Consider the following 26,273-nt stretch of genomic DNA (forward strand, 5'->3'; position numbering starts at 1 on the left):
TTCTTTTAGCAAACTTTAATTAAATGATGATGTCAATGAATTATAACAGAGAAAGCTTACTCTGTCACAAAAGCAAACTCCTGGAGCTGCTGTAAATCTGAAATAAAACAGGAAATGATAGAAACACTCAGCAAGCCAGGTAACATTTTTGCAGAGAAAAATAGTTAATGCTTCAAGTCTTAGAGTCATACAGCCTGAAAACAGACCTTTTGGTCCAACTCATCCATGCCGAACAAATTTCCCAAACTAAACTATTCCCATATATTGGCATTTGGCCCATATCCCTCTAAACCCTTCCTATTCATGTCCAAATATCTTTTAAATTGTAACTGTACCTGCATCTACCACTTCCTCTGGCAGTTCATTCTACATACATAGCACCCACCGTGTAGAAAATAGAGAACTAGGGGCTCAGGTACATAGTTCATTGCAAGTTGTGTCACAGATATACAGAGTGGTAGAGAAGGCATTTGGCATGTTTGCTTCCATTGCTCAGACCTTTGAGTATAGGAGTTGGGATGTCATATTGCAGTAGTACAGCACGTTGCTGAGGCCACTTTTGGAGTATTGTGTACAGTTCTTGTCACCCTGGTATAGGAAGAATATCATTAAATTGGAGAGGGTGAAGAAAAGATTTGCCAGATTAAAACCCAAAAGAACTACGGATGCTGCTCATTGAGGACTGTTGACATGATCTTGGTCACCTCAATTTTTCTGCCTGCCTCACCCAATCCAACCTGTCTCCCTCCGAACTGACTGCACATCGTGTGCTTAGATCCAACCCTGACTTTGTTATTAAGCCTCCCGATAAGGGTGATGCTGTTGTAGTCTGGTGTAATGACCACTACATTGCAGAGGCAGAGTGGCCAGCTTTCAGATACCTCCTCCTATCTTCCCCAGACCATGACCCCACCATGGGACATCAGGCCACTGTATCAACTACGGTCACTGATCTCATTTCGTCTGGTGATCTGCCCCCTGCCACTGCCTCCAAGCTGATAGAGCCCCCAGCCCTGCACACCTCACCTCTACCTCCTTCCCAAAATCCACAAGCAGACCCATTGTTTCTGCCTGCTCCTGCCACACAGAACTCATCTCTTCCTACCCTGACTCGGTCTTTTCTCCCCTGCTCCAGTGCCCGCCCACTTACATCCGTGATTCCTCTGATGCTTTGCATCAGTTTCGGTATCTCCAGTTTGCAGGGTCCAGCCGCCTCCTCCTTACCATGAATGTGCAATCCCTTTACACGTCCATTCCCCACCAGGATGGTCTCAGGGCTCTCCACTTCTTGCTGGAACAAAAGGGCCTGAACCGTCCCCACCCCACCACCCTCCTCCGTTTGGCCAAACTCATCCTCACCCTGAACAACTTCTGTTTTAACTTGTCTCATTTTCTTCAGGTCAGAGGGGTTGCCATGGGTACCCGCATGGGCCCCAGTTATGACTGTCTCTTCATGGCGTACATGGAACATTCCTTGTTCCAGTCTTATTCCAGCCCCCACCCACAATTCTTCCTCTGGTATATTGATGATATCACTGGTGCTGCTTCCTTCCCATCAGGAATTGGAAATCTTCATCAATTTCGTTTCCAGTTTCCACCCTGTTTCACTTTCACCTGGTCTATGTCTGACTCCTCCCTTCTCTTCTTCGGCATCTTTGTTGCCATTTCTGGGGATAGACTGGCCACTAATATCCACTTTAAACCCACTGACTCCCACAGCTACCTGGACTACATATTCTCGCACGCTGCTTCCTGTAAAAACTCCATCCCATTCTCCCAGTTCCTCCATCTCCATCGCATATGTTCTGATGAGGCCAACTTTGACAATGGAGCCTCCAAAATGTTCAACTTTCTCAACCAAGGATTCCCCAGCACTGTTGTTGGCAGGGCCCACAACCAGGTCTGACCATCTTCTGCACTTCTGTCCCCACCCCCTCTCTTCCATCCCACAACAGTGATAGGGTTCCCCTTGTCCTTACCTATCATCCCACCCGCGTCTACACCCAGAAGAGCATCAGCTCCCATTTCTGCCACCTCCAGCAAGATGCCACCACCAGACACATATTCGCCTCCCCTCCCTTGTCCACCTTCCACAGGGACCATTCCATCCGAGACACCCTGGTCGACTCTTTGTCGACTCCCAACACCACTCCCCCCTCCCCACAGCCCCATGACACCTTCTCCTGCAACCACAGAAGGTGTAATACCTCCCCATTTACCGCCTCCATCCCCAGTGTCCAAGGGCCTAAACATACCTTCCAGGTGAAGTAGCACTTTACCTGCAGTTCACACAATCCAGTTGACTGCATTCGCTGCTCACAATGTGGTTTCCTTTAAATTGGAAAAACAAAGTGTATACTGGGTGACCGCTTCACAGAACATCTACCTTCTGCTCACAAAAAAGACCCTGAACTTCTAGTTCCCTGCCACTTTAACATACCACCCTGTTCCCTGCCTCAGGTTTGCTGCAGTGTTCCAGCGAAACACAGTGAAAGCTGGAAGAACGACATCTCATTTTCCACTTGGAAACTCTACAGCCCTCCAGACTCAATATCAAGTTCTATAAATTTTAGGGCCTGAACTCTCTCATGTCCTAACTCCCAACCCCACACACCAAGTCTTGTTATCATATAGTCTGACATTATACACTACCTATTGATAGTCACTAACAGTCTCCTTTAACAGCTGTTCACTCTACTAACTAGATTGATATCCAATCCTTTGTCTGTCCAACTGTTCTTCTCTCTGCTGGGGCTCTACCTCTACCTATCATTTAGTCTTACCCCCTCCTCTCACCCTGTCTTCTGCATGTAAACCAACATTTTCCTAGTTACTATCAGTTCTGAGGAAGGGTAACTGGACCCAAAACGTTAACTCTGATTTCTCACTGCAGATGCTGCCAGACCTGCTGAGCTTTTCCAGCAACTTCTATTTTTGCTTTAGATTTACCAGATTATTGCCTGGACTGGAGGGTTTGAGATATAAGGAAAAGCTGGATAGGCTGGGATTTTCTTCACTGAGCGTAGGAGGTTGAGTGGTGACTTTATAGAGTTTTATAAAATCATGCACAGCATAGATAAGGTGAATAACAAGGGCATCTCCTTGCAGTGGGGCATTAAAACTAACAGCCATAATTTTAAGGTGAGAGGAAAAAATTTTAAAAGGGACACTGCGTTTTCATCAGATGTAGTTCCAATGTTTCTTTTTAGTACCTCCTCTGCCCATGGGCCAAATCAAGTCACAAATTTTGAAAAGGTCCTCTTTACATAGACTTCTATGGCAGGAACTGTTTGACCACCAGTTGTTATTCACATTGGCTTTGAACTGATCTAGGGCCTTGCATAAAGCAGAAAATGTTGATATTGCAGCAAGAGTTCTCAGCAAGACTTTCATTATGGGGTGTAGCCCATCTCAAAGAACTGTGCATGCAGTCTTTTAATGTAGGGTTGCTGAACCTCACTGACCAGGAACCGAGCATATCTGAGCAAAAGACAAAAGACTACTTGCATTCAATTTTAACTAGAGGTTCCGAGTGGATGATCTATCTTGGCATTCTCAGAGGTCACTGGCATCTTGGATGCCAGTCTTCAGTTCAGTTCACTCCCATGATATCAAGAAACTGCTAAAGGTATTGGAAGCTGCAAAGAATTTGGACACTGTCAACCTTCCAGCACTGGTATTGAAGACCTGTGTTCCAAAACTAAGTGTTACCCATGCCATGATGGTCTAGTACAGATGCAATTCTGGCATCAACCAAATAATGTGGAACATTGCCCAAGCAGGTCCTGTCTTCAAAAAGCAGGACAAATGCAAACCAGCCAGTTACTGTCCCATCATGCCACCACTTCCCCCCCAATCTCAATCATCAGGGAAGTGATGAAAATGTTGGAAGATGTCATTGACAGTGCTATCAAGTGGCAGTTACACAGCAATAACCTGCTACCAATATTCAGTTCTGGTTTCACCAGGGCCACTTGGCTTCTGAATGAAATCCAAAAGAACTGCGGATGCTGTAAATCAGGAATAAAAACAGAAGTTGCTGGAAAAGCTCAGCAGGTCTGGCAGTGTCAGTGAAGAAAAAAATCAAAGTTAATATTTCCGGACTCGAAACGTTAACTCTGATAGTTTCTTCACAGATGCTGCCAGACCTGCTGAGCTTTACCAGCAACTTCTGCTTTTGTTCCACTTGGCTTCAGATCTCATTACAGCCTTGGTCCAAACTTGTACAAGGGAGCGGAATTCCATAGGTGAGCTGAGATGACTGCCCTTGATATTAAGGCAGCATTTGACAAATGTGGCATTAAGAAGTTAAGTGAGAATGTTCCCTGAAGATTGCATATTGCTCAGCATCATTCACAACTGCTCAGAAACTGAAGCAGTTTATATCCACATGCTGAAAGACCTGGACAACATTCAGACATGGGCTGGAAAGTGGAAATAACATCTGCACCACAAAAGTGTCAGACAATGATACATCTTCTATCTTCCTCCGCTGTCAACGGAATTATCATTCTTAAATGTTCGTTATCAATATCCTAAGGGTTATCATTGAAAAACAGAAACTGATCTAGATCAGCCATACTGTGGCTTCAAGTTCAGAGGCTGGGATTTCTGTAGTAAATAACTCACCTCCTAACTCCCCAGAGCCTATCTACCATCTACAAGCTACAAGTCAGGAGTGTGATGCAATACTCGCCACTTGCTTGTGTGAATGTGAATTGAGCAACACTCAAGAAGATCAACACTATCCAAGACCAAGAAAACTGCTCAACCAGTATCCATGCACCAAGTTAAACATTCCCTCCTTCAACGCACAATGGAAGCAGTGAATTCTAAATATGAGATAACAAGGTGTAGAGCTGGATGAATGCTGCAGGCCAAGCAGCATCACAGGAGCAGGAAAGCTGATGTTTCGGGTCTAGACCCTTCTTCAGAAATGGGGGAGGGGAAGGGGATTCTGAAATAAATAGGGAGAAAGGGGGAGGCGGATGGAAGAATATAGGAGCAGAGAGGTGGAGAGGAGACAGACAGGTCAAAGAAGCGGGGGTGGAGCCAGTAAAGGTGAGTGTAGGTGGGGAGTTAGGGAGGGGGTAGGTCAGTCCAGGGAGGACGGACAGGTCAAGGGGGCAGGATGAGGCTGGTAGGTAGGAGATGGGGGTGGGACTTGAGGTGGGAGGAGAGGATAGGTGGGAGGAAGGACAGGTTAGGGAGGCGGGGACGAGCTGGGCTGGTTTTGGGATGCGGTAGGGGGAGGGGAGATTTTGAAGGTTGTGAAGTCCACATTGATACCATTGGGCTGCAGGCTTCCCAAGTGAAATATGAGATGCTGTTCCTGCAACCTTTGGGTGGCATCGCTGTGGCACTGCAGGAGGCCCAGGATGGACATGTCATCTAAGGAGTGGGAGGGGGAGTTGAAATGGTTCGCGACTGGGAGGTGCAGTTGTTTGTCACGAACTGAGCGTAGGTGTTCCACAAAGCGGTCCCCAAGCCTCCGCTTGGTTTCCCCGACATAGAGGAGGCCACATCGGGAACAGCGGATGCAGTATATCACATTAGCAGATATGCAGGTGAACACCTCATCTTTACCATGGATGTCCAGTCCCTATACACTTGCATTCCCCATGCAGATGGCCTAAAGCCCCTCCGCTTCTTGGGGCCTGGGATAGGGGTGAGGGGGGAGGTGTAGGGGCAGGTGTAGCACTACTGCGGTTGCAGGGAAAGTGCCGGGGGTGGTGGGGCTGGTGGGGAGTGTGGAGTGGACAAGGGAGTCACGGAGAGAGTGGTCCCTCCGGAAAGCAGATAAGGGTGGGGAGGGAAAAATACCTTTGGTAGTTGGGTCAGATTGCAGATGGCGGAAGTGCCGGAGGATGATGCATTGGATCCGGAGGTTGGTGGGGTGGTACGTGAGGGCGGGGGGGGGGGGATTCTGTTTTGGTTGTTATTGCGGGGAGGGGGTGTGAGGGATAAGTTGCGGGAAATGCGAGAGACATGGTTGAGGGCGTTTTCGACCACTGTGGAGGGGAAGTTGTGGTCTTTGAAAAACGAGGACATCTGAGATGTCCGGGAGTGGAATGCCTCATCTTGGGAGCAGATGCGGCAGAGGTGAAGGAATTGGGAATAGGGGATGGCATTTTTGCAGGAAGGTGGGTGAGAGGAGGTTTATTCTAGGTAGCTGTCGGAGTCGGTAGGCTTGAAATGGATATCGGTTTCCAGGTGGTTGCCAGAGATGGAAACAGAGAGGCTCAGGAAGGAGAGAGAGGTGTCAGAGATGGTCCAGGTGAACTTAAGGTTGGGGTGGAAGGTGTTAGTGAAGTGGATGAACTGTTTGAGCTCCTCGTGGGAGCACGAGGCGGCGCCGATACAGTCATCAATATAACGGAGGAAGAGGTGGGGGATAGGGCCAGTGTAGCTTCAGAAGAAGTTCCACGTATCCTACAAAGAGGCAGGCACAGCTTGGGCCTATGCGGGTACCCATGGCCACCCCCTTTGTCTGTAGGAAGTGGGAGGAATTGAAGGAGAAGTTGTTAAGGGTGAGGACGAGTTCAGCTAAGCGGATGAGGGTGTCAGTGGAGGGGGACTTGTTGGGCCTATGGGACAGGAAGAAGCGGAGGGCCTTTAGGCCATCTGCATGGGGAATGCAAGTGTATAGGGACTGGACGTCCATGGTAAAGATGAGGTGTTGGGGACCAGGGAATCGGAAGTTTTGGAGGAGGTGGAGGGCGTGGGTGGTGTCACGGATGTAGGTGGGGAGTTCCTGGACCAAGAGGGAGAAAATGGAGTCGAGATAAGTGGAGATAAATTCGGTGGGGCAGGAGCAGGTGGAGACAATGGGTCAACCAGGGCAGCCAGGTTTGTAAATATGAGATGCATTCTAAATATGAGATGCATTGCAGTGATCCACCAACACTCGGTCAAAAGCACATTCCAATTCTGTGACCTGTACCACCTAGAAGGATCGGGGCAGTGGGTTTATGGGACAACACCAGCAAATGCCAGTTCCCCTCCAAGCCACACACCATCCTGATTTGGAATAACATCATCAATACTTCAGTGTTGTGGCATCAACATCACAGAACATCCTTCTTGGTAGTCCTGTGGGTGTACCTGCACCAGATGAACAGCAACTGTTCAAGAAAGCCATTCACCATCACCTTCACGAGGAAATTAGGAATGGGTAAAAATGTTGGTTCTATGATTGATACTCAGTTCCCACCAAAGAATAAAAAAAAGGGATAGACAATAGATGTCACATCTCAAGAATGAATGGGGAGAAAACAGAGCAAGATGCACAGCAGTTATAATAGATTACTTAGAAAGATAGATTACTTTATTTCAATCAATTTGTTTCAGTTGCCACTTGACGCTGAGGATTTGTTGTTTCGAATAAAAGGGGGAATTCAGTTGGAAGGAGTCATTAACAAAACAGATGGTGAGTAAATTATTTCTGGGATACATTTTTGATATTTATGTTGACCAACATTACCAACATTTTATCTATCAATTAATAATTAGAATCAATATTACTGCTTAAGTAATAATGTCTTGTGTGTTAAAGCGCTGTAAGAGAAGTTTACTATTTTACCTTAGCCTTTTTGATGTTCTGGGGAAATCCTATGTCTTTAGGTTAGCTATGTTTCAATGCATTTAGCTCACATATTGTGTGTTAAAAAATAGTTGCCCTTTGTGAAATGTCATTTGTAACATGTGTCCTTTCTAACTGAGAGACATATCAGCAATCTCATTGTTCAATGATAATCATATGAAAATTCTACTACTATTATTTGCAAATAGTTTCCTTTCATTTTTAATTAACCTGAATGGACAAATTATGACACAAATAGAGCAGATGAAACTTGAACACGCACCCCCATGGAACTTTCCTCTCCTCCCCTTCCCCCATTCCCTCTCCTCCCCTTCCCCCATTCCCTCTCCTAACCCAACCTCCTGTTGTGTATTTACCATCCCTCCTGACCTCCCTTTCTTTGATGCTAAATGTTCTGTCCTCAGCAAAGGTCTCAGTTTTATCCCTCTGTGTTCCCACCTTAATGAATTTCAGGCATGACATGATATTGAACTCTACTTCCATCATCTTCGCTTCCGTGCCCATATCTTCGGATAAGAATCCTCTCCCCATCCCACAGATCCCTTCACCCGCCTCCAACACTCCCTCCACCTGGACCCCTTCCTCTGGCCTTTTACCTGCACTCGACTTGTTTATCAAGAACTGCCAATGTGACATTGTTCATCACGTTTCTGCGCCCCCTTACCCATTCCAACCTATCTCCCTCTGAACTGACTGCACTCTATGCTCTCTGATCCAATCCTGACTTTGTAATCGAGCTTGCCGACAAAGGTGGTGCTATGGTTATTTAGCGTACTGACCTCTACATTGCCGATGCTGAGCGCTAGCTCTCAGATACATCCTCCTATCTCCCCCAGACCATGACCCGACCATTGAACACCAGGCTATTGTATTCACAAGGGTCACTAATCTCATTTTATGTGTTGATCTCCCCACCCTCCACTGCCTCCAAACTCATAGACCCTAACCCTGCACAACCCACTTTTCTCTCTCTCTCTGGGCTCCATCTCCATCCATTGTTTACCCCTCACCCCTCCCTCCATCCCACCTTCATCATATATATCAAGCTTTGCCTGGCTGCAATCAATTCTGAAGAAGGGTCGCTGGATGCGAAACGTTAATCTGTTTTCTCTCCACAGATGCTGCCAGGCCTGCTGAGTTTCTCCAGCAAATTCTGTTTTTGTTGATGAACCCAGACCTTTTCTGACTATCACTGAGTCACAAGACCCCTCAAATAGTTTTAGTTGCACCTAATTGCCCTATTGTCCTGAATGTTTTATTGACAAAGCTCTGGATCAGTGCCATTGGAGAAAGGTCAGGTCAGCTTGGGAATTCATCAACCTCCTAGTTCACAAAAGCATAAGAAAGAGACAAAGACAAGAAATACCCATTTGATCCATTAAGCTCATTGCTAAAGTATTTCAACTCACCTAGGTTTGCTGCAAACAACACAATGAACTCTTCAACAGAAAATGCTGAAAACACATATCGTATCAATCAGCAGTTTGCTCTAGAGAGACTAGATCACAATATAGGTTAGGACCCTTCTTCAGAGCTCTTTTAACACTTTTCACCTTGGCTATTGATGGCTCTGCTATTGAGGGTGGAGCAGTGCACATGAGATCTGTAAGACATCCCCTTGATCTGAAATTATCATTGGATTTCAACTCTAGTATCAATGGTTAAGTCTCTTTTATTTTAGATATTAATTACAATAAGCAGGAAGACAGCACATACATTAATGTCCCAAAGAAAACAGCTCATTGAAATTGCTTAGTCCACCAGCCTGAGGCAGGTACTTCAATTTGCTCCATTTCATGACCAATCCTCATCCTTATATATTCTCACATAAACTGGTCACTTCTCATTTCATAGATAACGCAGTGTGGAGCTGGAGGAACACAGCAGACCAGGAAGCATCAGAGGAGCAGGAAAGTTGAAGAAGGGTCCCAACCCGAAACGTCAACTTTCCTCTGCTGCCTGACCTGCTGTGTGCCTCCAGCCCCACACTGTGTTATCGCTGACTCCAGCATCTGCAGTTCTTACTATCTCTGACTTCTCATTTCATCATTTTTGCCTGATTTGCGCCAATATGCAGGCCAGTGCATCATTATAAAAGACTCCTGACTATTCAAGATCTACTTTAGAAAGCCCAGAAAAATCAGGAATATTCTTCCAGCAAAATCAGAACAGTTTAGAAATTGAACAGGAGCAATGATCATCAAACCCATTTACACAAGGACACAATGGTAGAAACAGTGCTTAGTTAGTGGTTAGTTAATGGTGCATTACTTACCAAACAGATAGAAATAATGTCCCTAACATTTACAGGGGCCACACGGGGGAACCTGGGGGAAACCAACTGGCAAGGCAAACACTAACAAAGACACAAATGTACCATCAACAAGAAGTAGGCAGAGGGTTTAATAATCAAGGGGGTGCTGAAAACTCTCTGGAGAGGCTAGCAGGCAAAAGTCAAACTGTTCATCCTGATCCACAAGAAATTCTATTTAAAAAAAACTCTTAAAGCTCCCACCTCCGCTTTGCTACTGAGCTCTGGGAAGCCAAGCCTTCAACAGTTAAATTGATACCAGGCTCCAATTTGCATTATAGGAGTTTTATTCAAAATATGATAATGAATAGACCTGCCTCACCATGACAGGTCACCTGAAGGACATGAAACTCGCTGCAGTAGCAATGGACATGAGGACTCTGCTGTTGTAGTGGTAATGTCCCTATCTCTGAACCAATTTCCAGACTAAGCCCTCATTGCATGAAGTTACCAAATAGCTTCTGGAGTTTCTTCTTGAGTCACAACTACACAGCACCAGTGATCTTCATCTGCTTTCTCAACAGCACAGCTAACAGCAGCATTTTTCCTGCACAGAGCCCTTTCTCCTGTTCCTGTTTCTGTCCGTCTCTGATAACTGACTGTTCAGTAACCCTTCAACTGTTCTGAGTGACAGTTCTATGGAAAACCTCACAAGACCAGCTCTTTTTATGAGGAAATAACAGACATAAGCACCAATAACAAGCACCAATTTCCCAGAATATTACAATTTACACAGTTTTTTGCTGGCTTATAATGTACAATCAGATATAAAAAAATGTATTTTGTCATGTGTGACTGATTGATATTTTGGAGTATAGTGGTCTTTTAATGACTATTCAAGCAATGTTTGCTTGCTGTGACAGATTTAACAAATGTTTCAAAGACTTTCAAATGCTATTTTTGAACTTTATTTCTATAACTTCTAACTATAGTGGATACTGAGTGAGTAAGTTTGTGGTATTACAAGGATTAAGGATAAGGGTGTTTGAGATGGGGGAAGCAGGGTGCGAATCATGAGGGTGGGGCATGACTGACACTGGTCTCTAGAAGTGGGCCAATATTGCTACAAGAGGAGGTAGGCCTTTTCACTGGGCAGTCCCAGAATCAGCCTGCCTCTGGCAAAAGATGACCCCAGCCTGTACCTGGCTCCACCCCCCCAGGTGAAAATCCAACCAGATCAGCATTGCTAGGTAGCAAATAGAGTTTCAAAGCCAGACAATGTACCAATAGATTCCCACAAGGAGATTCCAATATATATACATATATATTTTAAAAATTACAAGTGAAAGCTGGTCGAATGATTGCCAGTTGTCATAAGAATTCACATGGTTCACAGATGTCCTTTTAGGGAAGGGAATCTGTTCTCCTTACCTGACATGCCCTAAATGTGATCTCAGACCCATAGCAATGTGGTTGACTTTTAAGTTCCTTCTAAAGCAAGCCACTAAGATCAAGGGCAAGTATAGATGAAAAATATGTGCTGACCCACATAGCCTGAACAATTTTTTTTTAGAATTGACTTAGATGAAGAAATTCAGAGTAATGTATCTGACTTTTTTGAGATCACAAAGCTCGTTGAAAAGGTAAGCTGTGGGGAAGACACAAAAATATATTGCAGGTTGAGTGTGTGTGGGCAACAAGATGGCAGCTGGATCATAGTAAAGGTAAGTACAAAGTTATTCACTGTGGTTAAAAGAATAGAAAGACTGAATATTTTTAAAAGATGTGAAACTTGCGTATGTCAATGTTCTAAGAGACTTAAGTGTGTTTGTGTGATCAACACGGAAAGTTAATATGAAAGTAAACCAAGCAATTTGGAAGGCGCGCAGCATGTGCTCTTTGTAAGGTGATTGGAGTACATAAGGACATAAGAAATAGGAGCAGGAGTAGGCCATTCAGCCCCTCAAGCCTGTACCATTATTCAACAAGATCATGGCTGATCTGCTCCAGGCCTCAACTCCTCTTTGGAGCCAGCTCAGCATAGCCTTCAACTCCCTGATATTTCACAAATCTAACAACCTCCTCTGAGGTCATCTATGTGTGGAACCAGAAGAGATGGGACAGACCCTAAAATGTCAGTTTTTACTGTGGAGAAAGAAATGGAGGCTAGAGAGCTCGGGAAAATAAATGTTGATGTCTTGAAAACAGTCCACATTACAGAAGAGGAAGTGCTAAAGGTCTTAAAAAACATAAAGGTGGATAAATCTCTGGGACCTGATCAAATGTATCTGACGACATTGTGAGAAGTTAGGGAGAGATTGCAGGGCCCCAAACAGGGATATTTGTATCATCTACAGCCACAGATGAGGTGCTGGAGGACTGAAAGATGGCTAGTGTTGTCCCTTTATTGAAGAAAGGCTATAAGGAGGAGTCTGGGAGCTATAGACCTGTGACATCAGTGGTGGGTAAAGTTGTTGGAGGGAATTCTGAGAGACAGGATTTACTTGCATTTGGAGAAGCACGGACTGATTAGGGATTGTCAGCTTTGTGCATGGAAAATCATGTCTCAAAAGCTTGACTGAGTTTTTGAGGACGTAACCAAAAAGATTGATAATGGGCAGAGTGGTAGATGTTGTCTATATGGACTTTAGTAAAGCCTTTGACAAAGTTCCACATGGTAGACTGATGACTAAAGTTAGATCACCCGGGATTCAGGGAGACCTTGCTAATTCAATGCAAAATTGGCTTAATGGAAGAATCAGAGGATGGTGGTGAAGGGTTGTTTTTTTGGACTGGAGGCCTGTGACCAGCTGTATTCCACAGGGATTGATGCTTCCTCTTTTATTTGTAATTTATGTAAATGATTTGGATGAGAATTTAGGAGGCATGGTTAATAAATTTGTGGATGACACCAAAATTGGTGATATAGTCGACAGTGAAGAAGGTTATCTAAGATTACAAAGGGAACTTGAACAATTGGGCCAATGGGCTGAGGAGTGCCAGATAGCATTTAACTTGGATAAATATGAGGTGATGCATTTTGGTACAACAAATAAGGATAGGACTTATACAGTTAATGGTAGGGCCCTGGGTAGTGTTGACGAACAGAGAGACCTCAAGTTTCAAATGCGTAGTTCTTTGAAGGTTGCATCACAGGTAGACAGGGTGGTTAAGAAGGTATTTAACACGCTTGCTTTCATTGCTCAGATCTTTGAGCTTAGAAGTTGAAACGTCATGTTGAGGTTGTGCAGGACGTTGGTAAGGCCACTTTTGGAGTACTATGCATAATTTGGTCGCCCTGCTCTAGGAAGAATATTATCAAACTGGAGAGGGTTCAGGAAAGATTTACCAGGATGTTGCTGGGAGCGAACGGTTTGAGTAATAAAAATAGATGGGACTTTTTTTAACGGTCCGGAGGAGGTTGGAGGTGACCTTATAGGGGTTTATAAAATCATTAGGGCCATAGATAATGTGAATAGCAAAGGTCTTATCCCTAGGGTGGGGTAGTTCAAAACTAGGGGGTATATTTTTAAGGTGAGAAGAGAAAGATTTGAAAGGTACCTTAGGAGCAACCTTTTCACATAGAACAGAATAGAATAGCCTTTATTGACACGTGCACTTGAATGAGTGCAGTGAAAAGTTTGTAATGTCGCCTCTCAGCGCTATCTTAGGTACAGGGTACATAGGTACAGCTGGGAATGAACCACCAGAGGAAATGATAGATGCAGATACAGTAACAACATTTAAAAGACATTTTAATAAGTACATGAATATGAAAGATTTGGAGGGATATGGGCCATATGCAAGCAAGTGGGACTGGTTTAGTTTGGGAAACTTAGTCAGCATGGACAAATTGGACCGAAGGGTCTGTTTCCGTGCTGTATGACTTTATGATTCTTTAAATACTTGCAGTGATCTAGTCTTCACAAGTCTTGGGGTAGAGAATTCCAGGCATTCACTACCCTCTGGACGAAGAAGTTTCTTCTCCTCTCATTTTTAAATGAGTGTCCCCTTATTCTGTAACTATGTGCTCTAGTTTGAGTCTCTCCCACAAGCAGAAATATCTTGTCAACATCTACTTTGTCAAACCCCCTCAGAATTTTGTATGTTTTAATAAAATCATCCTTCATTCTTCTCAACTCTAATGAGTAAAGGCCTAACCTGCTTAGCCATTCTTGATAGATCAGCCTCTTTATCTTAGTATCAGCCTAGTGACTCTGTTTTGAACAACCTCCAATGCCAGTATATCCTTTTACAAATTTGGGAATCAAAGCTGTACACAGTACTCCAGGCACAGTCGCACCAACACCATATACAATTATTACAAGATTTCTCTTTTTGTAAACTCCGAACCACTAGTAATAAAGGCCAAAAATTCTATTTCATTTCTTAATTATTTGCTGCAACCTTTTGAGTTTCATTCACAAAAACATCCAGATCCCTCTGTGCTGCTTTTTTTTTGGACTTACTGTGCAGAAAATAAAGATGTCTTGTTCTAATTGAACAAGGTTTTTGGTGAGACCTGATGTGAAGGGCAGTGTAGAAAATATATACCTGCATTGGAGATACTTCAGTAAATATTCACTAAATTAGTCCAATGGATGATCCTATGATGAGAGGCTGAGTAAAATGGATCATATTCTCAGAACAAAAATAGAAATTACTGCAGAAACCGAACAGGTCTGACAGCGTCTGTAAGAAGCAAGCAGAGTTTCAAGATTCAAAATATTAACTCTACTTTCTTCCCACAGACGCTGCCAGACCTGCTGAGTTTCTCCAGCAATTTCTCTTTCTGTTTCAGATCTCCAGCATCTGCAGTTCTTTGTTTTATATTCTCTGGAGTTTAGTAGAATGAGAGGTAATGTCATTGAAACATTCAAAATTCTGAAGCTGCTTAGTAGGGTAGATATTGAAAGATTATTTCTGCTGGTCAGGAAACTAAAACACTAAGATACAGTTGAATCAGAGATAGTAGGAACTGCAGATGCTGGAGAATCCGAGACAACAAGGTGCAGGGCTGGATGAACACAGCAGGCCAAGCAGCATCATAGGAGCAGAGAGGCTGACGTTTTGGGCCTAGACCCTTCATCAGAAAAGGGGGAGGGGAAGGGGGTTCTGAAATAAATAGGGAGAGAGTGGGAGGCGGATAGAAAATGGATACAGGAGAGGATAGGTGGAGAGGAAACAAACAGGTCGAAGAGGCGGGGATGGAGCCAGTAAAGGTGAGTGTAGGTGGGGAGTTAGGAAGGGGATAGGTCAGTCCAGGGAGGACGGACAGGTCAAGGGGGCGGGATGAGGTTGGTCGGTAGGAGATGGAGGTGTGGCTTGAGGTGGGAGGAGGGGATAGGTGGGAGGAAGAACAGGTTAGGGAGGCAGGGACGAGCTGGACTGGTTTTGGGATGCGGTAGGGGGAGGGGAGATTTTGAAACTTGTGAAATCCACATTGATACCATTGGGCTGCAGGGTTCCCAAGCGGAATATGAGTTGCTGTTCCTGCAACCTTCGGGTGGCATCGTTGTGGCACTGCAGGAGGCCCAGGATGGACATGTCGTCTGAGGAATGGGAGGGGGAGTTGAAATGGTTCGCGACTGGGAGGTGCAGTTGTTTATTGCGAACCGAGCATAGGTGTTCTGCAAAGCGGTCCCCGAGCCTCCGCTTGGTTCCCCAGTCTTTGGGTAAGATAGTTCATATAGAACGAGATAGCAACAAATTACATCTCTTAAAGGGTAAACGAATGTTTGGAATTCTGTGCCCCAGAGGATTGTGGACTCTCCATTGTTGAATTAAGACCTGGATAGATAAATTATCAGTTTCTCAGGGATTGAAGAGATACGGGGAGTAAGCAGGAAAGTGGATTGAAAGCCCATGGTCAGCCTGATCTTATTGAATGGTGAAGCAGGCTCAAAGGTCCAGTCCAACTCTTGTTTTCTTTGTTATTGTGTACGGGACATCTGCAGAAATATCTCTTCTTGAAGATAAAGAACATTGGTGCATTGAAACATTCGCCCCTGATCTTCCCTGAGACCTCAGTGTGAATGCACACCTCCTGGGATATCTTTTAACTCTAAACTTTGAAATTTTTTCATACATTGATATCTATAGAATGAATATTTGAATACAGTTAAGATCATTTGTGTGATGCTTGCTTGATAAGTTTTGCTACAACAGCATAGTTTGGCGTATGTATATATTTCTCAAAAAATTAAATTTGACTTTAATTATAAAAGGATGATTTTTTATTATAGATAGAAATGTAATGGAAGATTTAGGCTGTTAGCTCTAGTGTTGGCATTGATTGTACATATAATGTGTCCTTTCTCTTCATTGCATGCAGATGAAGGAATTAAAGCAGGTTTTACAGAAGCTATTAACAAGTTGATTTCTAAAGTAAATTCACGGGCTTTTGGTCTGAGCGGTTTCGGTAGCTCACTGTATATATGGCCCAAAATACATACTAGCACTCATTCTTCAAGACTGCGAGAGCATACTCAATGCAAAGCCATCTTAAAATATGTTATGTAAGTAGCAGAATGGAATCTATTATATACTTCAGTATTAGATTGGTGTATGTCTTTGGTGCCCTTGATACATGTGTTAAACTTTCATTGTGGCGCTTCCCTTGAACATTTTGTCTATCAAGTTTTGATTTTGTCCTTTTAAATTTGGATTGTGAAAGGTAAGGTAGAATTTTCTCCTCTCAGCGGTGGAGAAAAAGATGGCAAGCAAAATGACTTAATTGGGCAAGAGTCTAAAAATTCAAATTCTCTTCGTCAAGAAAATCCCTCCTGGGGAGTGAGTTGTGAACCTTTCCATTGTGTGGCAAGCAGCTTATTTCCATGCATTTGCAGCTCATTACTATTCCAATCTGCCATATTAACATTACACATCCAATTTTCTCCTCCACAATCAAGAAACATGACAGCACAAACACTCAACAACCTGACTAGTTGTCTTGTCCGCGCCCTTTGCAGCTTTTGGAACTGTTGTGCTAGCCATCTAGCTTCTTTTTGTAGCTTTTGATGTATGAGGTGCTTCCATTGTCAATGGTCACGTACTCCCTCAATCCTTCATTCACACAATTTGGCATCAGCAAAGCATCAGCCTCAGAACATCATCATGTTTAGTTTTGTCCCAACACAGCCGTGTAATTTGGAGTTGAGGGACAGCTAAGACTTGCACATTCATGGCAGGTGAATTTGTGCTGAGAGCAGCTAGATAGCCACACTGCTTTGACAGTGCCCTATTATTAATCAACAGGATTTGGGAACAGGATGGGATTCCACCCCCTTCATGTAAAACAAATTTGCGAGCTTGGAAGCCACGTTTTGGAGATCTCCAAGATATTTTGGTAGATTCCATGACCTATATGGTATTTTAGCATTCAGATGCCCCTGTTTCCTTCCAAGATCCTCAGCATGTAAGGACATGGCTGGTGGGTGACGAAGCGTACCCCTTTGAAACCCAGCTCACGATATCTTTAGACAATATATAGATGGACACGGAGCTATGGTCCAATGCTGCTCACATTGCCACCAGGGCCATATTCGAGCAGACAATAGGTCTTCTGAAGATGAAGTTTCAATGCCTGAACCTCTCCAGTGTATCCCACACATGTTGTCCCACATCATTGTTGAACGCTGCGCTCTTCACAGTTTGATCCAAGAAAGGGGATGGACATTGATGAAGTGGGGAACAGGAACACTTTCTGAGGATGAAGATGAGGCTGAGAGTCAGGTTATTAACCAAGAGGATCATCCAGAAGAGTAAGACTGAGCAATGTTTCAGACAGCCCGAGTGGCAGGAGGAAATCTTATTGTCAGCCTCTTCCAGGATGACTGAGCTGAGTTCGGACATTGTTTGAGTGTTTTTGTATATACATTGTTCTCATAGCAGGCAGCCCCCACCTAGTGTAAATGACATAAATAACATATTGGCTTGCAATTTGTCACTTTTTGTCTTGAAAAATAAATACTATATTAGTTGTGTTAATGTGTGAATTATATTTTCAGATGCACCAACATTAGCATAACCTGCCCTCCACTACAATTAAGGAAAAGGCAGCAGTGAGAGAGTGCACCTACCTTACATGGTGCTGAAGTTTTGTATCTGCTGCCCTTGTCCTTCTAGAAGGAGGTGGTTGTGGGTTTGGAAGGTGCTGTATGCGGATCTTTAGTAAATTTCTGGCAGCACATCTGGCAGTACACACTGCTGCTACTCAGCATCAGTGGTGGGGGGAGTGGATGCTTGTGGATGTAGTTCCAATCAAATGGGCTCTGTCCTGAATGGCATCAAGCTTCTTAACTGTTGTTGGAGCTGTACCCATCCAGGCATGTGGGCAGTATTCCATCACACACCTAACTTGTACCTTGTAGATGGATGACAGGCTTTGGGGAGACAGGAGGTAAGCTAGTCACCACAATACTCCCAGCGTCTGACCTGCTGTTGCAGCCACTGTAGTTATAGGGTGAGACCAGTTGAGGTCTGGTCAATGATAACAACCAGGATGTTAACAGTGGAGTATTCAGTGATGGCTACACTATTGAATGTCAAAGGGTAGTTGTTAAATTATCTCTTATCGGAGATGGTCATTGCCTGGCATTTGTGTGCTGTGGATATTACTTTCCACTTGTCAGCCCAAGCTTGGATATTGGCCAGATCTCGTTGCAGTTGAACATGAACTGCTACATTATTTGAAGAGTCAAAGATGGTGCTGATCATTGTGTAATCATCAGCAAACATCCCCACTTCTGACCTTATGATGGAGGGAAGGTCATTGATGAAGCAGCTGAAGATGGTTGGGCCTAGGACACTTCCCTGAGGAACTCCTGCAGAGATGCCTTGGAGCTGAGATGTCTGACCTCCAACAACCACATCCATCTTCCTAAGTGCCATTTATGACTCCGACCAGCAGAAAGTTTGCCCCCGATTCCCATTGATTCCAGTTTTTCCAGGGCTCCTTAATGCCACACTCAGTCAAATGTGGCTTTGATGTCAAATGCAGCCGCTCTTACCTCACCTTGGGAACTCAGCTTTTTTGTCCATGTTTGAATGAAGGCTTTAATGAGGTCAGGAGCTCAGTGGCCCTGGTGGAACCCAAACTGGGCATCACTGAGCAGGGATAGTAGGAACTGCAGATGCTGGAGAATCTGAGATAACAAGGTGTAGAGCTGAATGAACACAGCAGGCCAAGCAGCATCAGAGGAGCAGGAAGGCTGACATTTCAGGTTTTTTTTTTCTGAAGAAGGGTCTAGGCCCGAAACGTCAGCCTTCCTGCTCCTCTGATGCTGCTTGGCCTGCTGTTTTCATCTACTCTACACCTTGTTAGCACGGAGCAGGTGCTGTTTGATATCACTTTTAATGACATATTCCATCATATTACTGATGATCAAGAGTAGATTGATGGGGTGGTAATTGACCAGGTTGGATTTGAGTTTGAATTTGAGTTTGATTTGTTGTTGTCACATGTACCATGATTAAATGAAAAAGTATTATTTTGCATGCTGTACAGGCAGATCATACCATGCAAAGTAAATCAGGATAGCAGAACAGAGTGCAGAATACAGTGTTATATCCACAGAGAAGGTGCAGAGAGAGAGGGAGAGAGCTTTGAATTAACACTTGAGAGGTCCATCCAAAAGTCTAATAACAGCAGGGAAGAAGCTTTTCTTGAATTTGTTTGTACGTGTATTCAAACTTTTATATTGTCTGCCTGATGGAAGAGGGCAGAAGAGAGTATAACCAGGGTGGGAGGGGTCTTTGATTATGTTGGTTGCTTTCTCAAGAACAGGACATGCCTAGGCAATTTTTCACATTGTTGGGTAAATGCTAGTGTTGTAACTGTACTGGATGAACTTGGCTGGTGGAGCGGCAAGTTTTGAAGGTTTTCAGTACTATTGCTGGTATATTGTCAGGGTGCATTACCTTTTCAGTATCCAGCACCTCCAACCATTGCTTGATATCTCACGGAATGAATCCAGTTGGCCAGGTTGGATTTGCCCTGCTTTTTGGTTACGGGTCATAACTGGGCAATTTTCCACATTGTTGGGTAGATGCTACTGTTGTAACTTTTGTGGAACAGCCTGGCTATTTTTTTGCGGCGTTAACTAGATGCATATCACACTATTGAAAGGATAGGATTGCACTGGAGAGGGTGTAAAGGGCATTCACCAGGATGTTGCCCAGGCTGGAGCATTTCAGCTCTGAAGATAGACTAGATAGATTGGGACAAAAACTTGCTGGAGAAACTCAGCAGGTCTGGCAGTATCTGCGGAGAGAAAGCAGAGTTAATGTTTTGAGTCCAATTACCCTTCTTCACATAAAGTGGGGTTGTTTTTCATGGGGCAGCAAAAGCTGAGTGGGGACCTGATTGACACCATCAAAATTATGAGGAATGTGGATATTGGCCCGATCTTGTTGCACTTGAACATGAACTGCGACATTATTTGAAGAGTTAAAGATGGTGCTGATCATTGTGCCCCTTAGTAGTGGAGTCAATTACCAATGGGCATAGATAGGTAAGGGACAGGAAATTTAGTAGAGATTCAATGAGAATTTTTTTCACCTAAAGGGTGATGGGTATTTGAAACTCACTGCTTGAAAGCACAACATTTAAGAATTATTTAGATGAACACTTGAAACCAAACAGCATGCAAGTCAATGGACTAATTCAACAGGTGATTGATGGCTTGGACACAAGGGGCCAAAGAGCCATTTTCCACGTTGTAATGTTCTATGTCTTTATGACTCTATAATCATAAAGGTCAGTAGAGCTCTGAAAATTAAAGAGTAAAGTTAAACTAGAACTAGATTTTTTTGTTCAAATTTGATTAGTGTAAATGTGAGACGTGCAGCAAAGCATGGCAAAAATTGAACCCTTTCATTTCCTCCTCGATGGCTAAGCAATGCATGCAAATATGTTTTTAAAAGACCCCATTGCCACTATAGCTCATGGCCAAAGTCATAGCCTTACAGCATTTTGATAACTATTTGATGGTATTAACTCCATTTTCTTCATAAAGATTATTAATGCACACCAATCTATTTGAAATGTCAACAGCTGTTTTAGCAACTTTCCCAAGTTCAGGATGGCCCAAAGCATTTTTAAGACTTTTTAAGGTGCTGCAAATTAATCAACGTTGTAACATAGGAAGGCAGACAAATACAGACACAATTTCAACCTATCACTGCTGTGTCCATTGCTATGTTTCAGGATTAAAGTTCTGATTAAACCATTTGGTTTGAAATTATTTAATAATGAATCAAGAATTTTGTAGAACTTGCTAAAAATCTTGTGAATTTGGTTTCTGCATACATTGTTAGATCATAAAGACAAGTCAGTGGAATTATGTTGAAAGAATGCTCAGAAAGCCTATGCAGACATGATGGGCTGAATAGTCTCCTACAGTACCAGTCTGGTTCTGTGACTCTTTATGGAGAAAACTGCCCACACAACCTACATCCCATCTCATTACCATGGTGATGTGTGGTGCTCTACCATACTGTGCCTAATTATCATAGAATGCCTACAGGGCAGAAGCAGGTCATTCAGCCCATCAAATCCACACCGACCCTCCGAAGAACATCCCATCCAGATCCACTCCCCTACCCTATCCCTGTAACCCTGCATTTTCTATGGCTAATCCACCTAGCCTGCACCTCCCTGGACACTATGAGCAATTTAGCATGGCCAATCCACCTAATCTGCAGATCCTTGGACTGTGGGAGGAAACCTGAGCCCTGGAGGAAACCCATGTGGACACAGGGAGAATGTTCATTCTGTATGAATGGATGAGAGTAAAAGAAACCTGGATCTTTAAAATCATTTCCAGTAGTTTTTACACAGATAGAAATAAAGAAAACCATTTTGTTTAATTCATCCTAGTCAATATTGGTATCAGACAATAGAACATGATGAATCAAGTTTATTTATGTGCTGCCTTATCACAGTTTACATTTTTTATTCCAGGGCTGAAGTCAGTGAGCTACTAAAGAAGGCTTCCAAAAAGAAATTCTTAAAGGTTGCACCTCTGGTAGGCATATACATTTTATTATTTCTGATTTTAAGGAAGATTTCATTATTTCTGATGTTAAGGATTTTTTGCTTTTGCAAATACTTCTGATGAGGAACATCTATAACGATTTGATGTAACAGCAGCTAACATATCCTAGGAGCGATGTACTACTGCCGTTGAAAAATCCTTCAACATTGCAGCCAAGTGTGCCACACAACTTCACTGATTCATTGTCAGTTTCATTTTGTAAAGAGAAAAACTGGATTGACTAGAGGTTTCACAGGCTTCATTACTTGTTTAAAATTGGTCTCACATTTTTCTCTTGGATGGACTAGGCTGTGTTTGGGCATCCTGAGTTGTAGGAGAGGGCTTCTTAAAAGTGACAACAACATTGTAACTTTTAGGCTGATTGAACTTCTTTTCTGCAACTCAGATTCTGTTTTATGTATTTTTGTTCTTTCTTTCATTTTTGTCACTGTCTCGATTTTATTCTTCCCTCTGCAAGGCCTACTTTGTAATGCAATATCAACCATTTTGTTTGTACCAATAAAAAAAAGGTCACGTTGGTAATTACTTTGTTGAGTTTCAATGCCAAGAGCAGTTATTTAGTGCAAGGACAGAAATACAACAGCTCCTGAAAGTCTGACCACAAACAGTCCCTTGTGGTCACCTCTACCTTTGCAAGGGCATAAACATTTCAGTAAACAATTTCAGTAATCCTTCTCAGCATCTACTGAGATTACCACAAATATTAAGTTCTAGGGACTCAAGAGTAGAAATCTATTGATGTATGTTCTCTTGCCTGATGTATTAAGTTGGAGACCTTAACATCCAGCTTGCAGTTTGTCATATTCATAGTTTGTAATGTCATTTTGTAGTTTATCGTTTCTAAGGGCTGTGTTCTGTAGTAACAAGTAACAGGAATGAAAAGCCTGAGAGAAGTTGGCATTATTTGATATTAAACATCTTCCAAAAGGTTTAATTTAAAGCGGTAAGTCCTGGCAGGAGAGCTCAAAGCCATTGTATCCTTCTCCCGCACTCTGTGGGAAGCCGGGTACATTTCCAATTTCTGGACCTGCATGTCTACAGGAAGTGTCTCCAGCTGCAGTTCCTGGAAACCTGGATTTTGGAGCTGGACCAGCAGCTGGGGACACTGTGGGGCATCTGCGAACCTGAGATAATCAGGAAGAGCGCACATAGAGATCTCATTACATCGCAGACTACAAGTGATCACAAGGCAGAGAAAGAGGACTAGAAAGACAATGGGGGAATTCCCTGTGGCCATTTCCCTGAAAAACAGATAAAGTATTTGGATACAATTGAGGGGAATGGCCTGTCAGGGGAAAACAGCAATGGTCAAATTCATGGCCCCACAATTGTCTCTGCTGCACAGTGGAGCAGCAAAATGTATGGAAATGCAATAGCCATAGGAGATTCAATTGTAAGGGGAATAAATAGGCCACAAACAAGGCTCCAGGATGGTATGTTGTCTCCCTGGTGCTAGGATCAAGTATGCCTCAGAGTCTCTACATGACATTTTCAAGGGGAACAGCCAAAAGTTGTGATATACAGTGGTATCAATGATAGAGATTAAAAAAAGGATGAGGTCCTTAAAAACAGAATACAGGGAATTAGGAAGCAAGCTGAAAAGTAGGATCTCAAAGATAGTGCTGTCAAGATTACTTCCAGTATCTCGCATTAGGGAGAGTAGAAACAGCAGGATATATCAGATTAGCGCATTGCAAAAGAGATGGTGGAGGGTGAGGGTTTCATATTCGGAAACAGTCATCATGGATTTACAAACGCGAAATCTTGCTCGACAAATCTAATGAATTCTTTGAGGATGTAACTAATAGAATTGATCAGAGGAGCCAGTAGATGTGATTTATTTGACTTTCAGAAGGCAAAGTCCACATAAGAGATTAATGCGTAAAATTAAAGTGCATGGAATTGGGGATAGAATATTGCGATGGATAGAAGACTGGTTAGCAGACAGGAATCAAAGAGTCAGAAAAAATTGGGTTTTTTTCTGAACAGCAGGCAGTGACCAGTGAGGCACTACAGTGATCGGTATTAGGACCCCAGCTATTCACAACATATGTTAATGATTTAGATGAGGGAACTAAATTTGCAGATGACACAAAACTGGGTAGAAGGATGAGCTGTGAAGAGGATCCTATGGTGTGATTTGGACAGACTGAGTGAGTGGGCAAATGCATGACAGATGCAGTATAATGTGGATAAATGTGAGGTTATCCACTTTGGTAGCAAAAATAGGAAAGCAGATTATTATTTGAACAGCTATAAATTGAGAAAGCAGAATATTCAATAACACTTGGGTATCCTAGTGCTCCAGTTGCTGAAAGTATGTGCACAGATGCAGCACGTAGTGAAGAAGGCAAACTGTATGTTGGTCTGTATAATAAAAGGATTCGAGGAGAGTAACGAGGATGACTTACTGCAATTATACAGGGCATTGGTGAGGCCACATCTAGCACACTGTGCGCAGTTTTGGTCTCCTTACCTGAGGAAGGATGTTCTTGCCATAGAGGAGTGTAGGTTTACCAAATTGATTCCCGTGATGGCAGGAATGACACATGAGGAGAGATTGAGTTGGTTAAGATTGTATTCACTGGAATTTAGAAGAATGAGGGGGGATCTCATCGAAACCTAGAACATTCTAATAGAACAACACAGGTTACATGCAGTAATAATGTTGCTGATAGTGGGGGATTCCAGTACCAGGGATCATAGTTTAAGGATAAGGGGTAAACTGTGTAGGGTTGAGGTGAGGAGAAATTTCTCCCCAGAGAGGGTTAAGCCTGTGGAATTCATTATCGCAGAAAGTGGTTGAGGCCAAAACATTGTATGCTTTCAAGAAGGAGGTAGATATAGCTCTTGTGGCTAACAGGGTCAAGGGATATGAGGGAATGGCAGGATTAGGGTATTGAGCTTGATGATGATCCATGGTCATATTGAATGGTGGAGTAGGCTTGAGGGGCTGAATAGCCCACTCCTGATCCTATCTTCTATGTTTCTGTTAGGAGATTACTCTAGTGGTGGGAGAACACACCAACAACATTCTGAGCCTGGGAATCCATTTATCGACCAGCACATTCCTTCACACATTACCTGATGGCCTTGCAATCTATCACTCATCAAATCTTCCAAACTTTACAACCCTCAACAATAGCAGTAATTAGAGCATAATTGTTTTTAACTTTTCAGAAAATCATAAACCTACAGATTCGGTTTGAGATGACTAGGCCTGAACACGTCCAAAAGATTGTTGTCCAGCACAATAAGATGCCATGTATCCACTTCAAGCTGACTCTTCCGATTGATGTGGTAGTATTTGCAAATCCAGAGGAACCATGGGGAAAGTATGTATTCCCCTAAGTACTGAATGATTTCTTATATCATTTACTGTGTTAACAAAGCAATAACATAATTTGTGAGCAACTATACTTTGTTGGTCAAGCATTTCTTAGCTTTCTGCCTCTGTATTATAAGCGATCTATTTGCTGATGCTACTTGTTTGGTTGTGTTCTGAGGTACTTAGAGTCATAGAGTCACAGAGATGTACAACATGGAAACGTGCTGATCAGCTATCCTAAATTAATCTAGTCCCATTTGCCAGCATTTGGTCCATATCCCTCCAAACCCTTCCTATTCATCCACCCATCCAGATGCCTTTTAAATGTTGTAATTGTACCAGCCTCCACCACTTCTTCTGGCAGCTCATTCCATTGATGCACCACCCTTTGCATGAAAAGGTTGCCCCATTAGGTGCCTTTTATATCTTTCCCCTCTTACCTTAAACTTATGCCCTCTAGTTTTGGACTCCCCTAACCTGGGGAAAAGACCTTGGCTGTTCACCCTATCCATGCCCTGCATGATTTTATAAACCTCTATAAGGTCACCCCTCAGCCTCTGACACTCCAGGGAAAATAGCCCCAAGTCTATTTAGCCTCTCCCTATAGCTCAAACCCTCCAACCCTGGCAACATTCGCCCGAGTGTGGCATCAAGGAGCCCTGGCAAAACCGGAATCAATGAGTATCAGCAGCAAACTCTCTGGTGTTTGGAGTCATACTTAACACATAGGAAGCTGGTCATGGTTGTTGAAGGTCAGTCATCTCAACTCCAGGACACCTCTGCAGGAGTTCCTCGGTGTAATGTCCTCGACCCAATCATCTTCAGCTGCTTCATCAATGACCTTCCCTCCACCATAAGGTCAGAGGTGGGGATGTTCGACAATGATTGCACAATGTTCAGCCCCATTCGCGACTCCTCAGATACTGAAGCAGTCCACGTTCAAATGCAACAAGATCTGGACAATATCCAGGCTTGGGCTCACAAGTGGCAAGTAACATTCATGCCACACAAATGCCAGGCTATGACCATCAC

At 43.4% G+C, this 26,273-nt stretch overlaps 1 protein-coding gene across 1 annotated transcript in view; it reads left to right on the forward strand.

The window, feature by feature from the left end:
* Positions 1-3,577: 3,577 nt before the first annotated feature.
* The window catches only part of LOC125481960 (ufm1-specific protease 2-like), a 45,139-nt gene continuing 22,443 nt past the window's right edge, over positions 3,578-26,273 (forward strand). The window contains exons 1-5 of the mRNA XM_048593920.1: positions 3,578-3,676; positions 7,351-7,429; positions 16,189-16,372; positions 21,820-21,883; positions 25,094-25,248. Coding sequence (XP_048449877.1) covers positions 3,578-3,676; positions 7,351-7,429; positions 16,189-16,372; positions 21,820-21,883; positions 25,094-25,248 — 581 coding nt within the window. The remainder of the gene's footprint in view (positions 3,677-7,350; positions 7,430-16,188; positions 16,373-21,819; positions 21,884-25,093; positions 25,249-26,273) is intronic.

The sequence above is a fragment of the Rhincodon typus genome, chromosome 3 (assembly GCF_021869965.1).
Source record: "Rhincodon typus isolate 14 chromosome 3, sRhiTyp1.1, whole genome shotgun sequence".
Lineage (NCBI taxonomy): Eukaryota > Metazoa > Chordata > Chondrichthyes > Orectolobiformes > Rhincodontidae > Rhincodon > Rhincodon typus.